Consider the following 21,691-nt stretch of genomic DNA (forward strand, 5'->3'; position numbering starts at 1 on the left):
GTTCTTTAACACATGTAACCAAAGGAGCACCACTGACTAGGTGTTAGAGTAAATGTAAATATTGGAATTTATAAAAAGGAATCTACACGTCTTACTATATATAGTCCTATTAATTTTTTTGATAGCTTGTTTCATTGTTTCTCAATTCTCAAGAAAGTTAAAATTTCTTCCAAATTAAAATCTGAAAACGTCTTAGGGGCGCCTGGGTAGCTCAGTTGGTTGAGCATCCGACTTCGGCTCAGGTCATGATCTCATGGTTCGTGAGTTCGAGCCCCGCATCGGGCTTTGTGCTGACCGCTCGGAGCCCGGAGCCTGCTTCAGATTCTGTGTCCCCCTCTCTCTCCGCCCCACCTCTGCTTGTGCTCTGTCTCTCTCTGTCTTTCAAAAATGAATAAACATAAAAAAAAATTTTTTTTAAATGCCTTAGTCTGTTTAGGCTGTCATAAGTGCCTAAAGTGCCACAGACTGGGTGGCTTAAACAACATAAATTTATTTTCTCACAGTTCTGGAGGCCGAAAGTCCAAGATCAATGTCATGGCAGGGTTTGCTTTCTGGTGAGGCGCACTTACTGGCTTGCAGATAGCTTCCCACTAAGTGCCCTTGGTGTGTGCACAGAGAGAAAATGTGAGCTCTCTGGGGTCTTTTCGTATAAGGACACTATCCCCCCTCTCCCTCCATGGCCTCACTTAACCTTAATTACTTCCTTAGAGGCCCCATCTCCAAATTCAGTCACCCTGGGGGTTAGGGCCTCACTACAGGAGTTTGGGGGGTTTGGGAGGGACACAAACAGTCAGTCCATAACAAAATACCTTCTTTTCTGACTTCAGTGAAAATAAATGACAGTTCTCAGCTTCCTTTATCCCTGTCACATTAGAAGCAAGACCGGTCTCCTGAGAGTTTGCTGATTTTACATATTTCCCAAATCTGTAACCCCTCTAATTTCATACTCCTGGACTCTCCATGTTTCCTGTGACTTTAACGTGGTTTAAGGGTTGGTCATAAATCTGAAAACATCAATAATATTACTTTATTTATGTATTCACCTCTGTCTAGTCTGGGTGGACACTCTGTAGAACCCTAAATTGATTCTATATACTAGGGAAGGACTCAACAATGGAGATATAGAGGGACGATAACACCTCTCTCTACTTAATTCTTTACTTCAGCCTTTTAGTGTCTGCCTAAAGCTTACTTACCAGTTCAGCTTTTTATTGAACAGGTTGAAGAAGAGGTTTAGTCAAAAAGACCAAAGTACATGTTATCATAGACTCTTTCGATTCTTCTTTGTTTGCTTCCACTTTCTTCTCAGCCAGGCAGCCATGGTGGAGGGAGCAGGACCTCCCAGTGGTGCACCACCAGCTGCTGGGGCGGGCCCACCAGCTCCTACCTTGCAGATGAGGCTCCCGATGTTGACGTTGGCCACAGCCTTTGCCAACAAGCCTGGCCAGAAAGGTTCAACATCTATACCTGCTGCTTTAATGAGGGCATTGATCCTATCCTCCGTGACTGTCACTCATGGTCCTGCAGGATGAGGGCTGAGTAGGAGCAGGGGAGCCCCGAGACCGAGGCCATGGTGCAGATGAGTGCTATGTCTGCCCCAGTGCTAGTTTCTGGATGAACTGCGGGCCTCACCCCAATGTGGCCTTAGCTTCCTCTGAAGGACTGAGCACCTTAGTGGCAGCTGAGGAAAGCCCCACCTGAAGCTTACTTGGCTATTACAGCAGTATACTATTGATTTTCATTTAAACATGGCCCTCTTGAATTTTCACTGCGTTCTTTCACTATTTCTAGTCCATGCACTCAACAAGTATTTATTGGGTGCCTGTGATGTGCCAGATGTGCCCACAATGTGCTCTAGGATCTGGGAATACAGTGGTTAACAGGACAAACCTGATCCTTGGTTTTTCTTTTCTTTTTTGATCCTTGTTTTTTTCTAGTAGTGGGGAGATAGGCAGACAGCTATTTCAAATAGGATTGAGAAAGACTATGACAAAAGTTTTAACAAAAGGGTAAATCAATGCAGATGACCTGGGTTTAGGAGGAAGAATTAGATCGGGGTTGTTTCTCTAAAGAGGGAATATTTGATGAAAGACTGAGTAATGAGAAAGAAGGACAGATAAAGATCTGGTAGAACAAATATCTGCAAATGCAGAGGCCCTGAAGCAAGAATAGTCTTGTCCTGCTCAAAGAAGAGAAAGAAGCCACTGTGGCTACAATTCAGTGCAGGGAGAGTGGTGGGAGAGGTAGGCAGGGACAAGATTACGCAGGGATTTGAAGGCCAAGGCAGAGCGTTTGGGTTTTATTCTAAATGCGAGGGGAGGACACTTTTGTTTGAACAGAGGAGTGGCATTGATGTTTTACAAAGATGAATCAATCCCTTTGCTTGCTGACAGAAGAAACAAGAGTTGAAGCAGAGAAACCAGTAAGAGACTGTGGCACCTCCAGCCAGAATGTGATTGTGGCTTATCCTGGGGCTGCAGCAGTGAAGCTGAAGAAAAGTCTGACAGATTAAGTGTATGTTTTAGTGGAAGAGTCCGCAGGATTTTCTGTGATGTCCTCTATATTAGGGGATGAGAGGAGGGGTAAGGGTAGTGAGGAAAAAATAGAAGAAGCAGGATCATACCTAGAGTTTCACTTAGAAACGGGGTACATGATGGTGTCATTTCTGATTTAGAAAAGAATGAAAAAAGAACAGGTTTGGAGATCAGGGGAATGAAGAGTTCTCTTTTGTGGCATATTAAGTTTGAGCTGCCTGTTAGATCTCCAAGAAGAGGTATTGAGTTGACAGTTGGCTAGAATACAGAGAGAAGTTTGACTAGAAATATCCTTTGGAAGCCATCAATATATTGATCATATTTAAAGTAATTGGACAAGATGAAATTTCCTAGAAAACAAATCTGGATAGAGAAAGAAAGGGGGACTGGATCCAAGCCCTAGAGAACAATAGGCAGAAGAGAGACCAGCAAAGGGGACCAACAGGGAACATCTTATCAGGCAGGGGAGACTGGGAGAACATGGTGTCATGGAAGCCAAGAGAAGAAAGTGTTTAAAGGAGGAGGTGAGTGGTCAACTATGTTGAATGCTGCAGAGAGAGTACAAGGAGGAAGACAAGCCAGTGGATGTCCCAATATGGAGATTAACAGCTCAGCAAAGACATTCCCAGTGGATTGGGGGGCAGAAGCCCGACTGAAATAGTGTAACAGAAAGCAAAAAGGAAGCAAGACGTGGAGAGTGTGAGCACAGATAAATCTTTCATGTGAAGCAGAACAAAGAACAGATTTGTAAAGTGGGATTTAGGGTAAAGAGGATTTTTTTTTTCTTTTTAAGACAGAAGTGTTTGATGCTGATTGGAAGAATCCATTAGAAAGAAAATTGAAGATGCAGGAGAGAGCAGATAATTATAGGAATACACTGGCAGACAGAAGAGTTGATCTTTGGTAGGAGTAGACATGTACCTATCCACTAAAACAGGAAGGAGAGGCAGAGAAAGTGGGAACGAATGCAGGTGGTTGATTTAGTAGTGCCAAGTGCCAAGTTCCTGCCTGAGTGTAAATAAGTGAGGCCATCATGTCTTAGTAGATAGCTAGCTGGAGGTGTAAGGAGAGAGAATTTGTGAAATAGTCACAACTATTGATTTGAATGGTGTGAAAGCAGGCTTGCTAGGGAAATACAGTTGAATACCCATTGAGATCGGCAGTCAGGAATGTAAAGTGAAACCAGTTAGCATAGTTGGGTAACTTTTCTGTAGTAATACTTAGTTGCTCTGGGGTAGGTACAGAATAGACAGAAATTTGAGTTTAATTAGGGTTGATGTTCTCCCAGGCAAATACAATGGAGGAAGAGGACGAGGGAGTTTAAAGCATTTGTAAGAGTGATCCTAATGATGGAATCTAGGCTGGATAGAAAAAGAAATGAGATTGTGAGGAGACTAATAGAGAAAAAGTGGTAGAGTCCATGGAAGGGAGATTGAAGTACAAGAATAAGAGATCTGGAAGGATAAAAGGTGGAGATCAGAAAGAGAGTTCCTTGGGGCACCTGGGTGGCTCAGCTGGTTAAGTGTCCAACTCTTGACTTCGGCTCAGGTGATGATCTCACAGTTCCTGGAATTGAGCCCCATGTTGGGCTCTGCACTGACAGTGCAGAGCCTGCTTGGGATTCTCTCCCTCTCTCTCTGCCTCCCCCTCGCTTTCACATGCACTCTCTCGCTCTCACTGTCTCTCACACTCTCTCAAAATAAATAAATAAACATCGAAAAAAGGGAGGGGGCTCGTGGGTGGCTCATTTGGTTAAGCCTCCAACTCCGGCTCAGGTCATGGTCTCATGGTTTGGTTCCTGAGGTCAAGCCCCACATCGGGCTCTTTGCTGCCAGCACAGAGTCTTCTTCAGATCCTCTGTCCCTCTCCCTTCCTTGCCCCTCCTCCCTGCGCCCTCTCTCTCTCAAAAAGAAATAGAAAATAAACATTAAAAAAAAAGGTCCTTGAAATTGAGATTTTAGAGGGGATACAGTTATTGTAATGAGAAGGTTACTATGGGTGGCTGACCAACATGCAGTGGTGGAAGAGATCAGTGAGGATGAGGAAGAAGTCAATAGATAGGGTAGCTGACGGTTCATCCTTATGGATGTTGAAATCTATCCATGAGTGGAAAAGATGGAAAGGAAGTTGGTGAGCCATGAGCTGAAGTCATGAATGAGAGGGATTGACTGGGAGTTCTATAAATGATAGCTGTGCGGATAGATGATGGCTGATGGAATTTCACAACATGCACTTCAAAAGAGTTGCAGAGAAGGAAAGTGTCACAGTGGTTCAGATGCAGCATGAAAATGAGCAGGAAACCTACCGCCTCACCAAGTAAGATGTGAAAGAAAAGCAGGCCATTCCTGAGAACTCCTTGTGCAGGAAGACAGAACTCTCAGCAGAGAGCCTAGTTTCAGTCAGGATAACAAGGTGATAGGAACCATCCAGAGGTGAGATGATAGGGGACTTTTTTGAAGATAGACTGATTCTAGAGGGAAGAGGTATGGAACTCAAGGAAGGTTGAAATACTGAATTGTATTAGAGAATTACAGATAATGATAAGAATAAAGGTCTGGGTCAAGATGTAGAGCCTCAGAGACAAAGAGATTAACAGGATATAACTAAGCCATATGGGATTAGTCCTGGGTAAGGTTTTGGAGGAAGGACAAAAGGAGCAGTTCAGTCTTTAGGTACTAACCACATGTGGCTACCAAGCACTTAAGTATAGCTAGTCTGAATTGAGATGTGCTGTAAATAGAAAATACAGGGGCGCCTGGGTGGCGCAGTCGGTTAAGCGTCCGACTTCAGCCAGGTCACGATCTCGCAGTCCGTGAGTTCGAGCCCCACGTCAGGCTCTGGGCTGATGGCTCAGAGCCTGGAGCCTGTTTCCGATTCTGTGTCTCCCTCTCTCTTCCCCTTTCCCACTTGTGCTCTGTTTCTCTCTCTCTCTCTTAAAAAAGTAAAGACATTAAAAAAAATTTTTTTTAAATAAAGAAAAATAATTTCCTGTTTCTTTTTTACTTTTTATGTGGCCACTAGAAATCTTTAAATTATATATGTGGCTTGCAGTGTATTTCTATTGGATAGCACCAATCTTGAATATTTTGCCAGAGATTGAAGAGCTTCTGACCATTTTTCATTCCTATGCAGGGAAAACCCCACGGGAGCCCAAACATCGAGTCTATTTTGCATTGTGTTATTGTTTCCCCCCCTATAAATTAATCTGCCTTTGCCACCACTGAATTTCATTTTAGAAAACCTTTTCCCACTCAATTCTAAAAGGTCATTACTTTAAGTTTTTATTACATTTACTTTAATACTAACCAGTCCACAAAATTTAGTAGCACATTATCTCCCTGATATTGTGGTACCAGATTACTATGTGTGATAACTTCCTATTATTTGAAAACAGGACCATTTTGAAAACATCCTGTAATCTGACTTTAAAGCATTTAAAAATAATCTAGCCAAGTTTATGATGTAGTTTTTCCTGACAGCACCATAGATACAGCATCAAAGGTTTGAGGTTTTTCCTTTACTAACCCAGAAACGCTTTGTAAAAGGCAATGGGTAAGAATTTTGATACCATTTTTCACTCTATGAAACATAATCCAGAGAGGTTGTAAGGGTTTTTGATACCAGAAAACAGGTTCTTAGTTTTCAACTGCTGTTCCTATGCTTTGCCCTCAGAGCATTTATTGCACCAGGTAATAAACACAGTAATCCCAAATATGACATATTAAGCAGATCATATTTCATTATCATGAAAAGATTTATGAAATCTGGGTTCTCATGTGTTTTGGGCCAGAATTCATGATAATGCACAATGGGAATAGCAAAAGGATAAAATCAAATATTATTGTTGATCTTTGAAAAGAATGTATAAATATATTAATGCAGAAGCATCTGAAAATGGATTATACCAACCCAACAAATTACCGTTTATAAAATTTTTCAGACTATAAAATGTTCACATAGAAGTGTCCCTAGTAATTGTGTGTCTGACAAGTCAGTAGCAAAACCCCCAAAGGTTACACTGATTTGCTGTATATCATGTTTATAGATATTCTAGAGGTTTTCTAATTAACAAAATAACATAAAGTTATTATAGTTAGCAAAATCATACAAAATTATTATAAATGTGTCTACTTGTTACAAAAAAAAAATGGCCAAATGTTTAACCACCACAAAAGGCCCTTTCTTTGACCAATAACAGTTAAAACTAGTTTGCTGAGGACCATGACTTTGTCATACCAATCTGTAAAGCATTGCTTACTACTTTTAACTTGTAAAAGTCAGGCCAGGGCCTGAAATGTGTATGACAAAACCAAGATCCTTGGCAAATGGGGATTCTGGTTGGAAAGTTTTTGGACTAATCATTTTTCTACCTCAGAGGCCTCAGCTTCCTATAATGAACTTGTGGATTCCACTTTTCCAGGCCTAAAGATAAAAGCTAAAATAAACTGTTTCTGGAGGTTCTCCATATGTAATGAGATTATGAACATGCATATATATTTCAAATCTTTTCTACAACTCCCCCTTCCCTTCACAACCATTAAGGAACTGGATGGATAATTGTAAGAGGTGAACTGGAAAAATGTATGATGTGTTGCAATTATTTTTTCAAAATACATTCATCTAGGTGGCCCATATCCGAGCAGAGAGAGATATTTTGGTAGAAGCAGATGGTGCCTGGGTGGTGAAGATGTTTTACAGTTTTCAAGATAAGAGGAACCTTTATCTGATCATGGAATTTCTCCCCGGAGGTAAAAGCAAACATGATACCAATGACAGACTGACGCAAGCACATCTTTATATGTAATTATTATCCTGTTGATTAGGTTTGCTGTTACATTCCTAGCTGTGAGGTTTTACAAAGGCAGTCATGGTTTTCCTCTAGTTCCTCCCATAATCTAATTTTTACCACAAATCAGATTATTTTGAAGGAATGATAAATCCTTTTTAAATTTTACATACTACCATTTTATATACTACCATTCTGGGTTTACAGTATATAATTAGTTAGATTGTTACAAGTCTAGAGTTAAGAACAATAAAGTCACTAAGGAAAAAGACCAGGGCGCCTGGGTGGCTGAGTCGGTTGGGTGTCTGACTCTTGATTTCCGCTCAGGTCGTGATCTCATGGTTTGAAGCTTGAGCCCAGCGTCAGGCTCCACACTGTCAGCCTGCTTGGGATTCTCTCTCTCCTCTCTCTGACCCTCCTTTGCTCGTGCTCTCTCTCTTAAAGAAAATAAACTAAAACAAAAAAAAAAGAAAGAAAGAAAAAGACAAACAACCCCAAACCCATTGGGCAAATGATAGACAATATACAGAAGGGAAACTCAGGCTAGTCTATAAATATATAGGAAAGTATTCAACTCTGCTCATATTAGGGAAATGCAAATTAAAACAAGAATGAGATACCATTTCACACTCATCTGTAAAAACATTAAAAGTCTGATGAGACTGTGGGAGAAACTGGCCTCTCTTCCACGTAAATTAATCTCTAACTCTTCTGGAGAGCAGTTTGTAGATACCAGTGAAGTGAAAAGTGCATGTGTCCTACAATCCGGCAATTCTACAACCAGTGTATTCCCTGGAGATTCTCCCTGACATGTGCACAACAGATTTGTGAAAGATGTTCGTTGCAGCATTGTTGTGACAGTGAAAAGCTGCACACAAAATAAATGACCATTAGTAGACTGAATAAATAAAATATGGCATGATTAGGTGATGAATTATTTTACAGTTGTTAAAAGTCAGGAGCTCTATTCGTTTCAATAAGAAAATGTCGGAAACAGTGGAGTAATAAAGGCAGCTGTGGAATTACATGTACCATTTATGTAATTAAAAAAATATGTAAAAGGCTATAAATTCATACATCAATATATATATTTCATATACATATATATATATATATATATATATATATATGAAAACGTATTTTAAAAATAAGCTAGAAGGTTACCCACCAAACCAAATCCATGATCATGGTTACTCAACAAAAAGGGAAAGGGGAATAAAACGGGATATGGAGGATGAAGAACACTTCCACATGTTTGTTGTTGTTTTTTAAAAGACTTGAACTATCATGAAAAATATTAACAGTTGTCATTTCTGAATTGTAAATTCACTATTGTTTGTTCTTTGTCCCCTTTTAAAGAAAAAATTCCTGGAAAATAAAAGAGTGTCTTTTAGTGGGATGATGTTCTATTTTTGCTGGACTGAAGAGCGCTAAATATATTTGGAACTTCAATTTGAAAGAATACATCCCATTTCTGGCGTGCTTACTCTGATTCATTTTCATAGTTCAGCATATTATCCTATTCTGGATGTTGAGTGGAGGATATCACTTCATGATCATCTCTGCTCTGATTTGACTTCACATACTTTCTACCTTAAAATCATTAGATGTCGTGAAACTTTTGCTAATGCAATGTAACTTTTTTTACTTGGCCCTAGAAATGGTTGGAGATATACTGGGTGGGTCATAAAATGTGAAAATCAGGCATAGGTTGTAGAGATGCGGAGAAAGCTTGAGGTGTTTCTAATACATGATACTTATTTTTCTTTATTTAGGTGACATGATGACATTGCTAATGAAAAAAGATACCTTGACAGAAGAGGAAACACAGTTCTACATTTCAGAGACTGTTCTGGCAATAGATGCAATCCACCAGTTGGGTTTCATCCATCGGGATATTAAACCAGACAACCTTTTATTGGATGCCAAGGCATGTGAATAAACTGGTGAAATATTGGGTTGCTGATTATTTTGTGGAGTAATAGAGCTGATTTTGTGATTGGAAATGGGCAACTACAATTTATGTCATCACTCAACTGTGTGATGTCATAGAATGATGTAATAGGACAGGACTCCAGAGTGAAATGACATCAAGGGAGTATGGCTATCTTTATCTTCTAACATTTTCTACTTTTAAAAATCATCATCGTCAAATATTTTTAATTTTACATATCACCTATATGAATTTTAAGCTAAGAATGTTTATAATGATGGCATTTAAAAGAAAAATTTATAATAAGGCTTTGTTTCAAAGTTAATACAATCTTGATTTTACTGGTTATTTTTTTTTTAGGGTCATGTAAAATTATCTGATTTTGGTTTATGCACGGGATTAAAGAAAGCTCATAGGACTGAATTCTACAGAAACCTTACACACAACCCGCCAAGTGACTTCTGTAAGTTTGATTTTTTTTTTTTTTTCAGGTTAACATAGTGTAGCTGGTTGTTAAGAACTAAAACTTCTCTCTCTCCCCTCACTCCTTAAACCAATGTATTTTACTTGTATATGTTTGAATTTTTTTTTTTTGGTAGAGTTTTTCCCTCGTGATTACAATTCTCTCTTGTTGACATTAGCATTTCAGAACATGAACTCAAAGAGGAAAGCAGAAACATGGAAGAAGAACAGGAGACAACTGGTAAGTCAGACATGTCTTTAAGAAAGGTTGCCCTAGTCCTCAAATTTCACTGGGGTTTCGCTGGATCATTTTCTATCTTCACAATGATTAGTACTTACTTTGTAGCAATGATAGAGCTTCTTCTGGAATCACGCAGTTCTCTTAGTTTCTCTGTAGCATTGCCTTGCCCGTAAAGTGACTGCTAATTTTAACTCTGTGATTTAACTTTATTTTATGGCTCATATCTCTTGTTAAGTCATCTGTTTACTAGTAATTAGCACTTTATATAAAACTCACTGACATGAGTATGATTGTAGTGAATGCCTTATGTTTTCCATTTTTCATACTTGTTCTGAAATAACATATCAATTAGCATAAGTAAGGTGATTGTGTGTCTCTAAGAACTTCTTTATAGATAAAGTAAATAGGAAGTTTGGCATGTTAACAGTATTGCAGTAAAGCAGATAAGATAAAATTAGAGAGCAGACTTTACTACAGATAAACTCCATTACTTTTTTTAATGGAAGTGGGATAAAACTGTGTTTACCCAAACTATTTCTCCTTTATTACTTAGCAAATATAAGAATTGTTTGTGCCCTTTCCTCTTTCCCTTTATGCTATTAACTAGGTCCATAAACATTCTCAGGGTTAGGAATGTGCCTTTTGACTTTGTTTTCCTGATTTCTTATACAATGCCTGCCCATATAGACACTCTGTAAATATTTGTTAAATTCAACCAAATGATGACAGGGAAACTAATTCAGTATTTTCTCTGAGTATTGGGTAAGGCAAATAGACTGAAAGGTCTGATACCCTCTCAAACCAATAAAATGACCTGTGTATGATTGAGCTCATTCTATCATTGGCCCACGTAGTTAATTGCAAGTTTTCTGTGTTTGTAAAAGCATTTCAGTGTTTTTAAAAGCTTTAAAAAAATTTTTTTTTAAATATTTGGAGCCGTGAATTAATCACAAAAACTTCCTTCTACTTTTAAATGTGCCGCTTTCAGATCAGATTTTACAACTGAGAGAAGAATTGCAGTATTTCCTACTTTTAAGGGGAAAAATGAATAGTGCTTAAAAATATGGTGGGAATTCTACTTACAGAGCGTTCACAGGTGATTACTCCTGTACATGTTTTATAATTCTCGTGGCCATCATCATGACTTCTATCAATGTTTATTTACCAAGGGAGAAGTAGAGGGGACTCTTAGTATTTGGGGCAGGAAATTCTTTAAATCCTGTATCCTACCGTCCCATCCCCTCCCCAACCCCTCTCCACTGCCCCCTTCCAACTAAATGCCAGTCAGCACCCCCATCAGGTCATTGGAATGACGAAATCTGCTGTCACACGTTTTCAAATAGTCCCTAGCATACTGCCCTTAGTTGAGAACTACTGCCTTAAAGAAATTGTCTTTGTAACATTTTATATGAATTAAGAATGAAATGCCCTGGAATTAGGTTTATAATGAAAAGACTGGATGTTTTATATATGTAGCTGGTTGCACTTTACAAAGCACACTCCGTTTCTTGTTTTGTTCTCCTATCAGTGGAGTTAGGACAGGTATTATTACTCCCATTTTCTATAAGCAGAAGCTGAGGCTCAGACAGGTTGAATAACTTGCTTGAGAACACATCAGCAGTGAGTGGGGAACCCAGGACCACTGGGCTCAACCTCCTATTCTTTTTGAAGTGGATTTTAACCTTAAAAATAATTACTTTACCAGCAAAAATGGATTATTTGAGAATAACAGAGAATTGCATTTTGAGACATACAAGCTATGGCAAAACCATTGGCCAGTCCAGCAAAGAAAAGGAATGGTATTTTAAGAGAAGGACGAGGATTTGGAAGGGGTTGTTTTGAGCAAAAGTCCATTGGAGAAGAGCAAGAGTTCAAGGTGGTGAAGGTTTCTCCTTGGCGGAGTTGCAGGGCAAGTATTCTCATAGGAGATGTAGTATGCATCTTCACTGTTAGGGCTGTGATTGAGGATTCTTTCCCTGTTGATGATTCTTCTGATGGGATCTGTAATTGACAGCGGATAGTATAGCTCCCCCTTCTAGTATCCCAAGTCTGCTTTAGTGAGCTCTCCCTTTACTAATTTCCACAGGATTTATGGCTAAATATATAAATAACTTCATTGAGCTTCTTGGGAGGGCAGAAATCATATTTTAAATAACATATTATCTGGCTTGGTTCCTATTCCTAAGCTTTCTACATGATAAACATGCAAAACAAGTATTAAATGAAAAATTAACTTCTGTATATATTGCTTTTTCCAGTAGTGAGCCATTCTCAGATCTTTCAAAAAATATTTAAGTATGCTGGTTTGATAAGCTCTTCCTTTGCAGGCATATTCCACAGTTGGGACACCAGATTACATTGCTCCAGAAGTATTTATGCAGACTGGTTACAACAAATTGTGTGACTGGTGGTCTTTGGGAGTGATTATGTATGAAATGCTAATAGGTATGTTTTATCATCTGCTTATGTACATACTGTATAAATTTCTGTGAGTGCCCCTGATTAAACATACTGCTGATATCATGGGCTAAAATATCTGAACTCTTTTAAACCAATTTTTGACATCCCCCAATGTTAAATACACGATAAATACCAGTGAGCTCTGTAGGGATTCAGGAAGAGGGTATGTAACCAGAATTCCCCTGTATCAAAATTATATCTGCATGGCCTTTCAGGTAAAGGGGGCAGTGCTTTAAATCCTTTATTTTATTGCCTTTATTAGCAATTTGATTACAAATTGATGAATGGGGACATTTTTTACTATTGAATAGAGCACTTAGGACTGTTGTGTTTCTTGTGGCACATATGTAGTAGGTATAGAATATTTGATAATGAAAGCTGATAAAACTTTTGTTTTCTCTGATATGTAGGATATCCACCTTTCTGCTCTGAAACTCCTCAAGAAACATATAGAAAAGTGATGAACTGGAAAGAAACTTTGGTATTTCCTCCAGAAGTTCCTATATCTGAGAAAGCCAAGGACTTAATTCTTAGGTTAGTGGTTAATTCCCTAGAGGAGTTTGTCATATTTTAAATCGTCACAGGTACCTAAAAGATTAAATCCCATTTTACTTTTGTGGGAAGAAAAGGATCACTGTTGATCTGTACAGTCAAAGAGATCAATAAAGAAACGGTGTTTTTTTTTTTAAACTGCAAACAATTAAAAGGAAGCATGCAGCAAAAACAGTAAGAGTTAAGAAGACGGAAGGGGGTGGGGTGCCTGGGTGGCTCAGTAGGTTAACTTGGTTTTGGCTCAGGTCATGGTTGAGCCCTGAGTTGAGCTCTACGCTGAGAGCATGGGTCCTGCTGGGGATTCTCTCTCCCCCCCTCTCTCTGCCCCTCCCAGTACGTGCTCATTCCCTCTCTCAAAATAAATAAATAAACTTAAAAAAAAAAAAAAAAGAAGGGAAGAAGGCTTGTATTGTTTCAAAGGTCACTCCTGTTGGAATGCAAGGACGCTATCTCATTAAAGAGAAAAGGGGAAGAAAATTGCTACTTTATATCATGAGTCTATGTAGGAAATTGTTTCTAAGCAAAGGATTTCATTCTGTTTCTCAACTAAGATGAAGTATTTGGTACTGTTGTGAATGGCTGCAAGGAATATAAATTGGGACAACCTATGACAACAGCTAATTGACAGCATATTATAAAAAAAAATCTTTAAACTGTATATGAGCTTTGACCCAGTAATTCTAAGAATGTTGCTTGTGCAGATGATGTGTGTAAAGATTTAGGTAGAATATGTTTATCATGATAGGTTTTTAGTAATGAAAACTTGAAAACCATTGAAGTATTCAATAATAGTGGACCGGCTACATAGAGTGTAATATTTCTATATGCAAATTTTAGAAAACGAAGTGAAAAAAGAATAATAGTTTTGGGAAGTTTTCTCAGTATATTAAATGAAAATATATAGCCCTAAAACAGCGACTACTATACTAACATATTGTAAAAATCGTAATAAAAGACTAAAAGGAAATGGTTTCACACTGTTTACAGTAAGTAAGTTATCTCTGTTCGGTGCAATTACAGAGGATTTCTATTCTCTCCCACATTTCCCACAATAAACAGCTAACTTCAGTACACCGAGAAGAAAAATAAGTGTTTGAAAAAAAATGCAAATAGAGTACTTTAGATGTAATTTGCATATCATCATTTCTCTGTTTCCATTTTCTAGATTTTGTATTGATTCTGAAAACAGAATTGGAAATAGTGGAGTTGAAGAAATAAAAGGTCATCCTTTTTTTGAAGGTGTAGACTGGGGGCACATCAGGTATGTTCATAGGCTGTGAGTGGGAGAGGTCTAAGTAAAAACGGGTTTTTTGTTTTTTTTGGGTTTTTTTTGTTTTTTTGTTTTTTTTTTTACTGGATTTAGCACTTAATTTGTCTTTGGTTCTACTAGATTAAATACAAGAGGTAACACGGTTATAATGTTGTTAAATCAGTGTTTTCTGGATTATATGGGGTGAGACTATACTGATGATAGCTAAATGACTCATTTTAGCTAATGTCCACTTTAAGGGGAAAACCACATATTGTGCATCTGTTTCAACTTTTGTATTCAGAGTTACGTGATACAGGCTGATGTTAGCACAACAGAGACGTATTTATATTTCACACTATAACCCCTCATTTTTGTCCTATTACATCACACTGTATACTAATATACCATTTTCTTCATGAAGTTATAAGAAGATACAGTGCCTTTTTTAAACATTGTGGGCAAAAGTGAAATGAAACAAGTAACTTGTAAGAATTTGCTTGTAGTAGGGGCGCCTGGGTGGCTCAGTCGGTTAAGTGTCCGACTTCGGCTCAGGTCATGATCTCACCACTGGTGGGTTCGAGACCCGTGTCGGGCTCTGTGCTGACAGCTCAGAGCCTGGAGCCTGTTTCGGATTCTGTGTCTCCCTCTCTTTGCCCCTCCCCAACTTGTGCTCTCTCTCTCTCTCTCTCTCTCTCTCTAAAAAATAAACAAACGTTAAAAAAAAAAAAAAAGAATTTGCTTGAAGTTGTTCATTGTGAGCATTGGTCTTTATTCAATTAATGGCCAAACCACCTTCAGTAGTTCTGGACTGTTCTCCACACAGTGACAATTTAAGAACATGAATCTGATCGTGCTGTTCTCTTCCTTCCCTTTGCACTTAGAGTAAAATTCAGGATCCTTAACTGCTTTCAGGACCGCGGGGTGTGGCTCTTTCCTCATCTGTAGCAGTGGCATCTAGTGTGGCGTTTCCCACTCCTCCCACCTCAGGGCTTTGTCAGTTGCACTTCATTCTACTGAAATGCTCTTCTCTCTGCCCTGTTCCTGTCCCTACTCCTGCCCTGCCTGGCCAGCTCCTTTTCATCTCTCAAGACAGCTTCTGTGTCACTTCAGGCAGATCTTCGCTGGAACTCCTACAATGTGCTAGGCATAATAACTGTAGTAATAACTAGTGTTTTTGATCACTTATTGTATGTCCAGCACTATTCTAAGTACTTTTGTGCTCTTTTAATCTTTTTTTTTTTTAAATATAATTTATTGTCAAGTTGGATAACATACAGTGTGTAAAGTGTGTTCTTGGTTCTGGGGTAGATTCCCATGATTCATCACTTACAGACAACACCCGGTGCTCAGCCCAACACGTGCCCTCCTCAGTGCCCATCACCCATTTTCCCCGCCTCCCCCTCCCCCCATAACCCTCGGTTCTCTGTATTTAAGAGTCTCTTATGGTTTGCCTCCCTCCTTCTCTGTTTGTAACTATTTTGCCTCCCTTCCCTTCCCCCATGGTCTTCTGTTAAGTTTCTCAAGTTCCACATATGAGTGAAAACATATGATATCTATCTTTCTCTAACTGACTTATTTTACTTAGCATAATACCCTCCGGTTCCATCCACATTGCTACAAATGGCAGGATTTCATTCTTTCTCATTGGCAAGTAGTATTCCATTGTATATATAAACCACATCTCCTTTATTCATTCATCAGTTGATGGACATTTAGGTTCTTTCCATACTTTGGCTATTGTCGAAAGCGCTGCTATAAACATTGGGGTACAAGTGCCCCTATGCATCAGCACTCCTGTATCCCTTGGGTAAATTCCTAGTAATGCTGTTGCTTGGTCGTAGGGTAGTTCTATTTTTAATTTTTTGAGGAACCTCCACTCTGTTTTCCAGAGTGGCTGCACCAGTTTGCATTCCCACCAACAGTGCAGGAGGGTTCCTGTTTCTCCACATCCTCGCCAGCATCTGTTGTTTTCTGAGTTGTTAATTTTTGTGCACTTTTAATCTTATCCTCATAGTAAATCTTATAAAATAGGTACTATTATTATCGTGTCTATTTTACAAAAGAGGAAACTAAGGCATGGAGAGGTAATTTGCCTTCAGTGCCACAGGTAATAAATAATCTAGCAAGAATTTCCTAACCAGAGTTGGACCAAGGTAGTTTGATTTAGGAGTCCTGGTTCTTCTTCACTGCTGTGCCGCATTATTCTGTACCTACCTCATCTCACTGAACAGAAGTAGGATTCCCCCCTTTTTACAGTTGGAAGGACACTTAGAGACCACTAGTCCAATCTCTTACCTTGACAGTAAGGAAATAGTTGTAGAGCAGGGACTTGTCTGTCTAAGGTCATGCAGCTGGTTAATGACAAGAGATTAGGACACCAAAGTCTATGGTTCTTTTCACTAAACTAATATAAATTTATTAATTTGCCACATTAACCATAAATAACTTGGAATGACTCTGGGAAAAATACATTTTTACATAACAGGCCTTGTTAACTTAGCACCTAATACATCCAGTCAAGTGTTTGTTGAAAAAAATAGAAGCAATAGAAATGGATAGCTTCATTTAACTATTTCTGTACTTAAACATTTTTATCATGATAAGGCATTTTCATGACTAATTTTTTTTAACCTGATGTCCTTGATTCCCTTAAAATTTATATGGTTTTGGATTTAGATTTCATCACACATGTCTAGTCCTTTGACCTTATGAGCCTCTTAATTTCCCAAAAGTGCTTTTTTTCCCCCAAATATCTTTTTTTTTAAGTAATCTTTACACCCAGTGTGGGGCTCGAACTCATGACCCCAAGATCAAGAGTCACATGCTCCACTGACTGAGCCAGCCAGGTGCCCCCCTCTACACATGACTTTTAATGTATGGATCCTCTACTAGAAGAATTCTATTTCTGAATTACTTAGATAGAATCCAGTACCCACAATGTCCAGCATACTTTATACAATTATAAAATCATTTGGACAAAATCTCTTCTGTTCCAACTTTCCCTTTCTTTACCTCTTATTTTTCCACTTAAATAAAAAAAAAAATAGCATGAGAAAGTCTGGGTACAAAGAAATGAAACTCCAAGTAAATGGTAATGTTTTAATAAAATACCATACTCAACTATGAAATCCACTTAACAGTGTTCAAGACCACGATAAATTTCCTTGGCTCTTCTGATAGCTACAGAATAGCATGCAGAATTTGCAAGTAGAGTTATTTTTTGGAAAATCAAGAGTTCAGGAAAATTTACCATGCTACTTGATACTTTTTTATAGGGAAAGGCCAGCAGCAATCCCTATAGAAATCAAGAGCATTGATGATACTTCAAATTTTGATGACTTTCCTGAATCTGATATTTTACAGCCAGGTAAGATACTGTAACACAACTAACACTGATAACAGTTGATGAAGATGCTGCCATTTTCACTAATGAAATTCCTTTGCTCTTGGTTAATTTTCCTATCTTTCTAGTGCCAAACACCACAGAACCGGACTACAAATCCAAAGACTGGGTTTTTCTCAATTATACCTATAAAAGGTTTGAAGGGTTGACTCAGCGTGGCTCTATCCCCACCTACATGAAAGCGGGGAAATTATGAACGCAGATCACATTCGCCCACAACCAAGAGAACTCAGGTAGCTGCATCACCAGGCTTGCTTGGCATAGATAACAAGACACTGAAATACTCCCGGACAGTGGTGCTTCTGAGCACAAGAGGAAATTCTACAGGATTAGGATTTCTGAGACTACTACAGGAATTGGTTGGCAGTGCCAGCTGGCTTTTTTTTTTTTTTTAATATTTTATTATTTTTGTTAACTTTATTATATGAAGGTACTGGAATAAAAGAAACGTACATCCCTCTGTAACTGCACTGCCTACATGCGTATTAAGGTCCATTCTGCCTGTGTGTGCTGTGGCTTTTGTACTGTAACACCTCTAATCGATTCAGGAGAAACATATCATTCAAAGCAGCGTAGGCTAACCTGTAGGTAGCACCGCAGTATCGCTGTTCTACTGCAAATCTTATGGGTCTAGATAATCACAAAAAAAGCCATCTTCCATAGTTGGTGTTCGAATACTTGCCCTATTGGTTTGGACATATGTAGAATGAATATATCTGAAGACAATTTCTGTAAGGGTCTTAAGAAATTTTAGAAAGGAAATACACTGGTTCTTTAAAAAATAGACTTTATCATCATGTTCTTTCACAAACTCCACAGTTGGGAGTGACAGGTTTGTAAGAAGGAGGAAGTTTAACACCTTCACTCAAGCACTCCACTAATATATTTACTTTGCATTCAGAAATACTGATGACCTTTGTATACGTAGTCTGTATATTCATAGGGAGATGTACTGTATTATATGAAATGTAAAGTTGCTTTTCTTGTGACAAAAGGACTTCTTTTTTAACAAGAGGACATGGCATTATTTTGATTTGATTATGGTGAGTTGAATTTAAGAAATGACCATGAAGGCTGCTTGTAGAACTGGTGTATTTTTATTAAACTATTTTTTTAAATGTCAATCTTCTGATCATGTAAATGGACTTACGAAGAACAGAGACCTATTTACTTTGGTTTTCTAGAAAGTTGTTACATATCATGGCCGGTTAACTTTTATTTCTTTTGGTGAAAAATTTTTCCTTTGATAGTACTTGTATTATTGTGCCATTATTTTCTTACACTCCAAATGTACCAAAGATCCTGAACAGAGTGGATGTTCACCACCGAGGAGATTTTCCTTTCCTATGGGAATGCCATATTCGGACATGACAGATCTTTGATAGAGGTCAAGCTTATTCAAGGGCAATATTGTTCATGTTCAGCTATATCACCATGGTTAACGTAAGTGAAATTAAGGAAGTAAACACAGGTGGGGCGGAGGACGGGTTGTGAGGAGAGGATGGGGGGATGCCTTCAGCATCAAATTCTTCAGCTATTTCCCTAAGAATGAAATAATCTTTTCTAGCTCAATGCTTTAATTCTAAAATGACTCTCTGAGGTTTTGGTTTCAAAAGTACTAGTTGAGGAGCAACATTTTATCAAAGAATGGCCTAACATTTGTCTTGACTGTTAATTGATAAGTTGTTTTTTTTTTTAAAGCTATAGCAATTACAACCATTACAAATTACCTGTGATCAAAATCTAAAATGATGACTTATTTGTAGGTGTGTTCTTCTTGATGGGGAAGCACTGTATAGCATCATTACGTACATCTACAGAAGCTTTTATAAACGTTGCTGCGAGGTAGCTCCACAGTGTTTCAGCAGGGCCATCCTGGGGTTTGGGTTTTGTTTTTTTTTTCCTCCACCTAGTCTCTCTCTTTCCTTCTTCCTTCTTTCCTTCCTCCCTTCCTCCCTTCCTCCCTTCCTCCCTTCCTTCTTTCCTTCCTTCCTTCCTTCCTTCCTTCCTAGTATTTGTTTGGTACTTACTATGTGTTCATCTAATAGTTCATCTCCATTTTTCTTGTTTGGATCATGTGGCTGAGTAGGAGAAAACTATTACAATTCTGGGGTTATCTCAATTTGACCAACTCTGGTCAAATTATATTATAACCACATCTGATTTTTAAAACTCTGTAACTTCTCACTTTTATAAGATTTTCTCACCCCACCTCATCCCCCCCGCCTTTTTTGTTTTTTACAGACTGTTTTGCTAGTGTGATAGTGAATGAGTAAGATAGGAGGAAATTACATCACTCTCTAGTTGTAATATAGTAGCTATTTCAGTATAGAAAAGTGTCATTAATTCAAGTTGACAGAGAGAGAGAGCTGAAGTTTACTATTTAATCGAGTAAGAGTAGAGCATTTTGGTTTCTATCTCCCTCATTTTTCTTAGCAGTAAGAACTTGGAAATAGTTATGATTTCTTGGCAGTGGAAGGGCAGTTCTAGAAAGTTTACTTTGTTTAGAGTCTCATCATTCCCTGGAGTTGACAGAGTGATTCACAATCTTTGGGGTTTCCTCCTTGTCAAAAGCATTTCTTAAGTGCCTATCTAAAAGCAATTAAAGACTGTGTCTGCCCTTTGGAAGCTAAGAATTTGATTCATGATGCAAATTAGCTAGATAATTTGCAAAGTACCCCTCAGATTGAAGTTTCTCTATTATACACTTAACCATATTTCAGGTGAACCATTTAATTTAAATGACAAACCCAATCTAATCAACTGGGCATAATGACATTTTCTTTAAATTAGACTCTATTTTGAATTAAAGAGTTTTATTATAAACTGTGTTTTTGGTTTTTCTAAGTATATAGAAAGCTTGTATAATTCAGATTTATTGATTTCCTGATTTAATGTAGACTTTGACTTTTTTATTAAAAAAAACCTTTGTATTAAAGCAAGTTATGTTATTTTTCTTCTATGCTTTTCTTATGAACATAGCTTTAAGTCTTTAAATTCATTGGAGCATAGTGCTATCTGAAAACAAGGAATTTCTTATCAATCAACCTTTTCTGAATGGAATATATAGCCGATTTAATAAGCTATTCGTTGAATGGAAAATAACATGTGGAATACTCAAAACTTTTTTGGTTGCTAAGGCTTAAGATAGGGTATCATTTATTTCCACAATAGAATACTCTTTCTGTTTTTAAAACATCTGTATATCTTCGTGTAAATCTGTGAATTTAAATTAAGTTCATTTATTTTTGGTGTTTTATTGTAGACAACCATGAAACAATCAAGCAGTATCTACTGGTTAGAAGAACTGGTGATTTTTCTTTGGATGATCTATAAATTAATGAATTGAGATTTGAATCAGCAGAGAGACCCCCTAGCATCTAAACACATTCTCTCTGAGTTGTTAAGGTCCAAAACATTCAGAACAACTGTTTTTCTATAACCATGACTATTTCCTCTTGTCTTTATTTCACATTTGTTTTCTCTTTAGAAGTGCACTTATTTCTGAAAAGTTTTAATGAAACAAACACTTAGAACAAACGTAAACACAAAACACTTGGGACTACTAGATATATTTTAGATTTGTATGGAAAAAATGTGAGGGCATATTGCTACTTTAAGAAGAAATTGAAGTAATAAAAATAGATCTTAGTTATTTTTTAAAAGCAATATAAATTATTCAGCATTTGTCTTGAAAAATAATCATTGGGCTCTCAAGTTCTGTGTTTAGATACTGAGTTTCAAAAAATGTTTTGGTGGCATCAGGCCTTTTTCATTGAAGGTAAGAAAAGAATAAAAACTATGTTTATAATATTTCTATTGATGAGGTGTTTTGGTTTTATTTTCAAGTTTTGAGACAGGTGTTATTCAAAATTCAAGAAACTATTTTGTAAATATGTGTAACTTTTCCACTTAAATATCACATCGAGAACAAAATGAATATTTGAAGTTTCAACTGTGTTGTGTTTGAACAATCAAAGTAGTTGTACAGGTTTGTATACAACTACCCCACCTAGCCAAAATCAGTTTGCAAGCAGACTTGAAATTGAAAATGCCTCAAAATTAAAT

At 37.8% G+C, this 21,691-nt stretch overlaps 1 protein-coding gene and 1 pseudogene across 2 annotated transcripts in view; one reads left to right on the forward strand and one right to left on the reverse strand.

Annotated features, from left to right (window-relative positions):
- STK38L (serine/threonine kinase 38 like) overlaps positions 1 to 21,212 on the forward strand; it is an 84,751-nt gene extending 63,539 nt beyond the window's left edge. For both annotated transcript variants that reach the window (XM_043561561.1, XM_043561560.1), the window contains exons 6-14: positions 7,159 to 7,282; positions 9,096 to 9,250; positions 9,614 to 9,716; positions 9,895 to 9,956; positions 12,284 to 12,401; positions 12,827 to 12,950; positions 14,134 to 14,229; positions 17,496 to 17,587; positions 17,692 to 21,212. In XM_043561561.1, coding sequence (XP_043417496.1) covers positions 7,159 to 7,282; positions 9,096 to 9,250; positions 9,614 to 9,716; positions 9,895 to 9,956; positions 12,284 to 12,401; positions 12,827 to 12,950; positions 14,134 to 14,229; positions 17,496 to 17,587; positions 17,692 to 17,819 — 1,002 coding nt within the window. In that variant the 3' untranslated portion in view covers positions 17,820 to 21,212. The remainder of the gene's footprint in view (positions 1 to 7,158; positions 7,283 to 9,095; positions 9,251 to 9,613; positions 9,717 to 9,894; positions 9,957 to 12,283; positions 12,402 to 12,826; positions 12,951 to 14,133; positions 14,230 to 17,495; positions 17,588 to 17,691) is intronic.
- On the reverse strand, positions 1,198 to 1,572 carry LOC122472229 (annotated as a pseudogene).
- Positions 21,213 to 21,691: the final 479 nt, after the last annotated feature.

The sequence above is a fragment of the Prionailurus bengalensis genome, chromosome B4, assembly GCF_016509475.1.
Source record: "Prionailurus bengalensis isolate Pbe53 chromosome B4, Fcat_Pben_1.1_paternal_pri, whole genome shotgun sequence".
Lineage (NCBI taxonomy): Eukaryota > Metazoa > Chordata > Mammalia > Carnivora > Felidae > Prionailurus > Prionailurus bengalensis.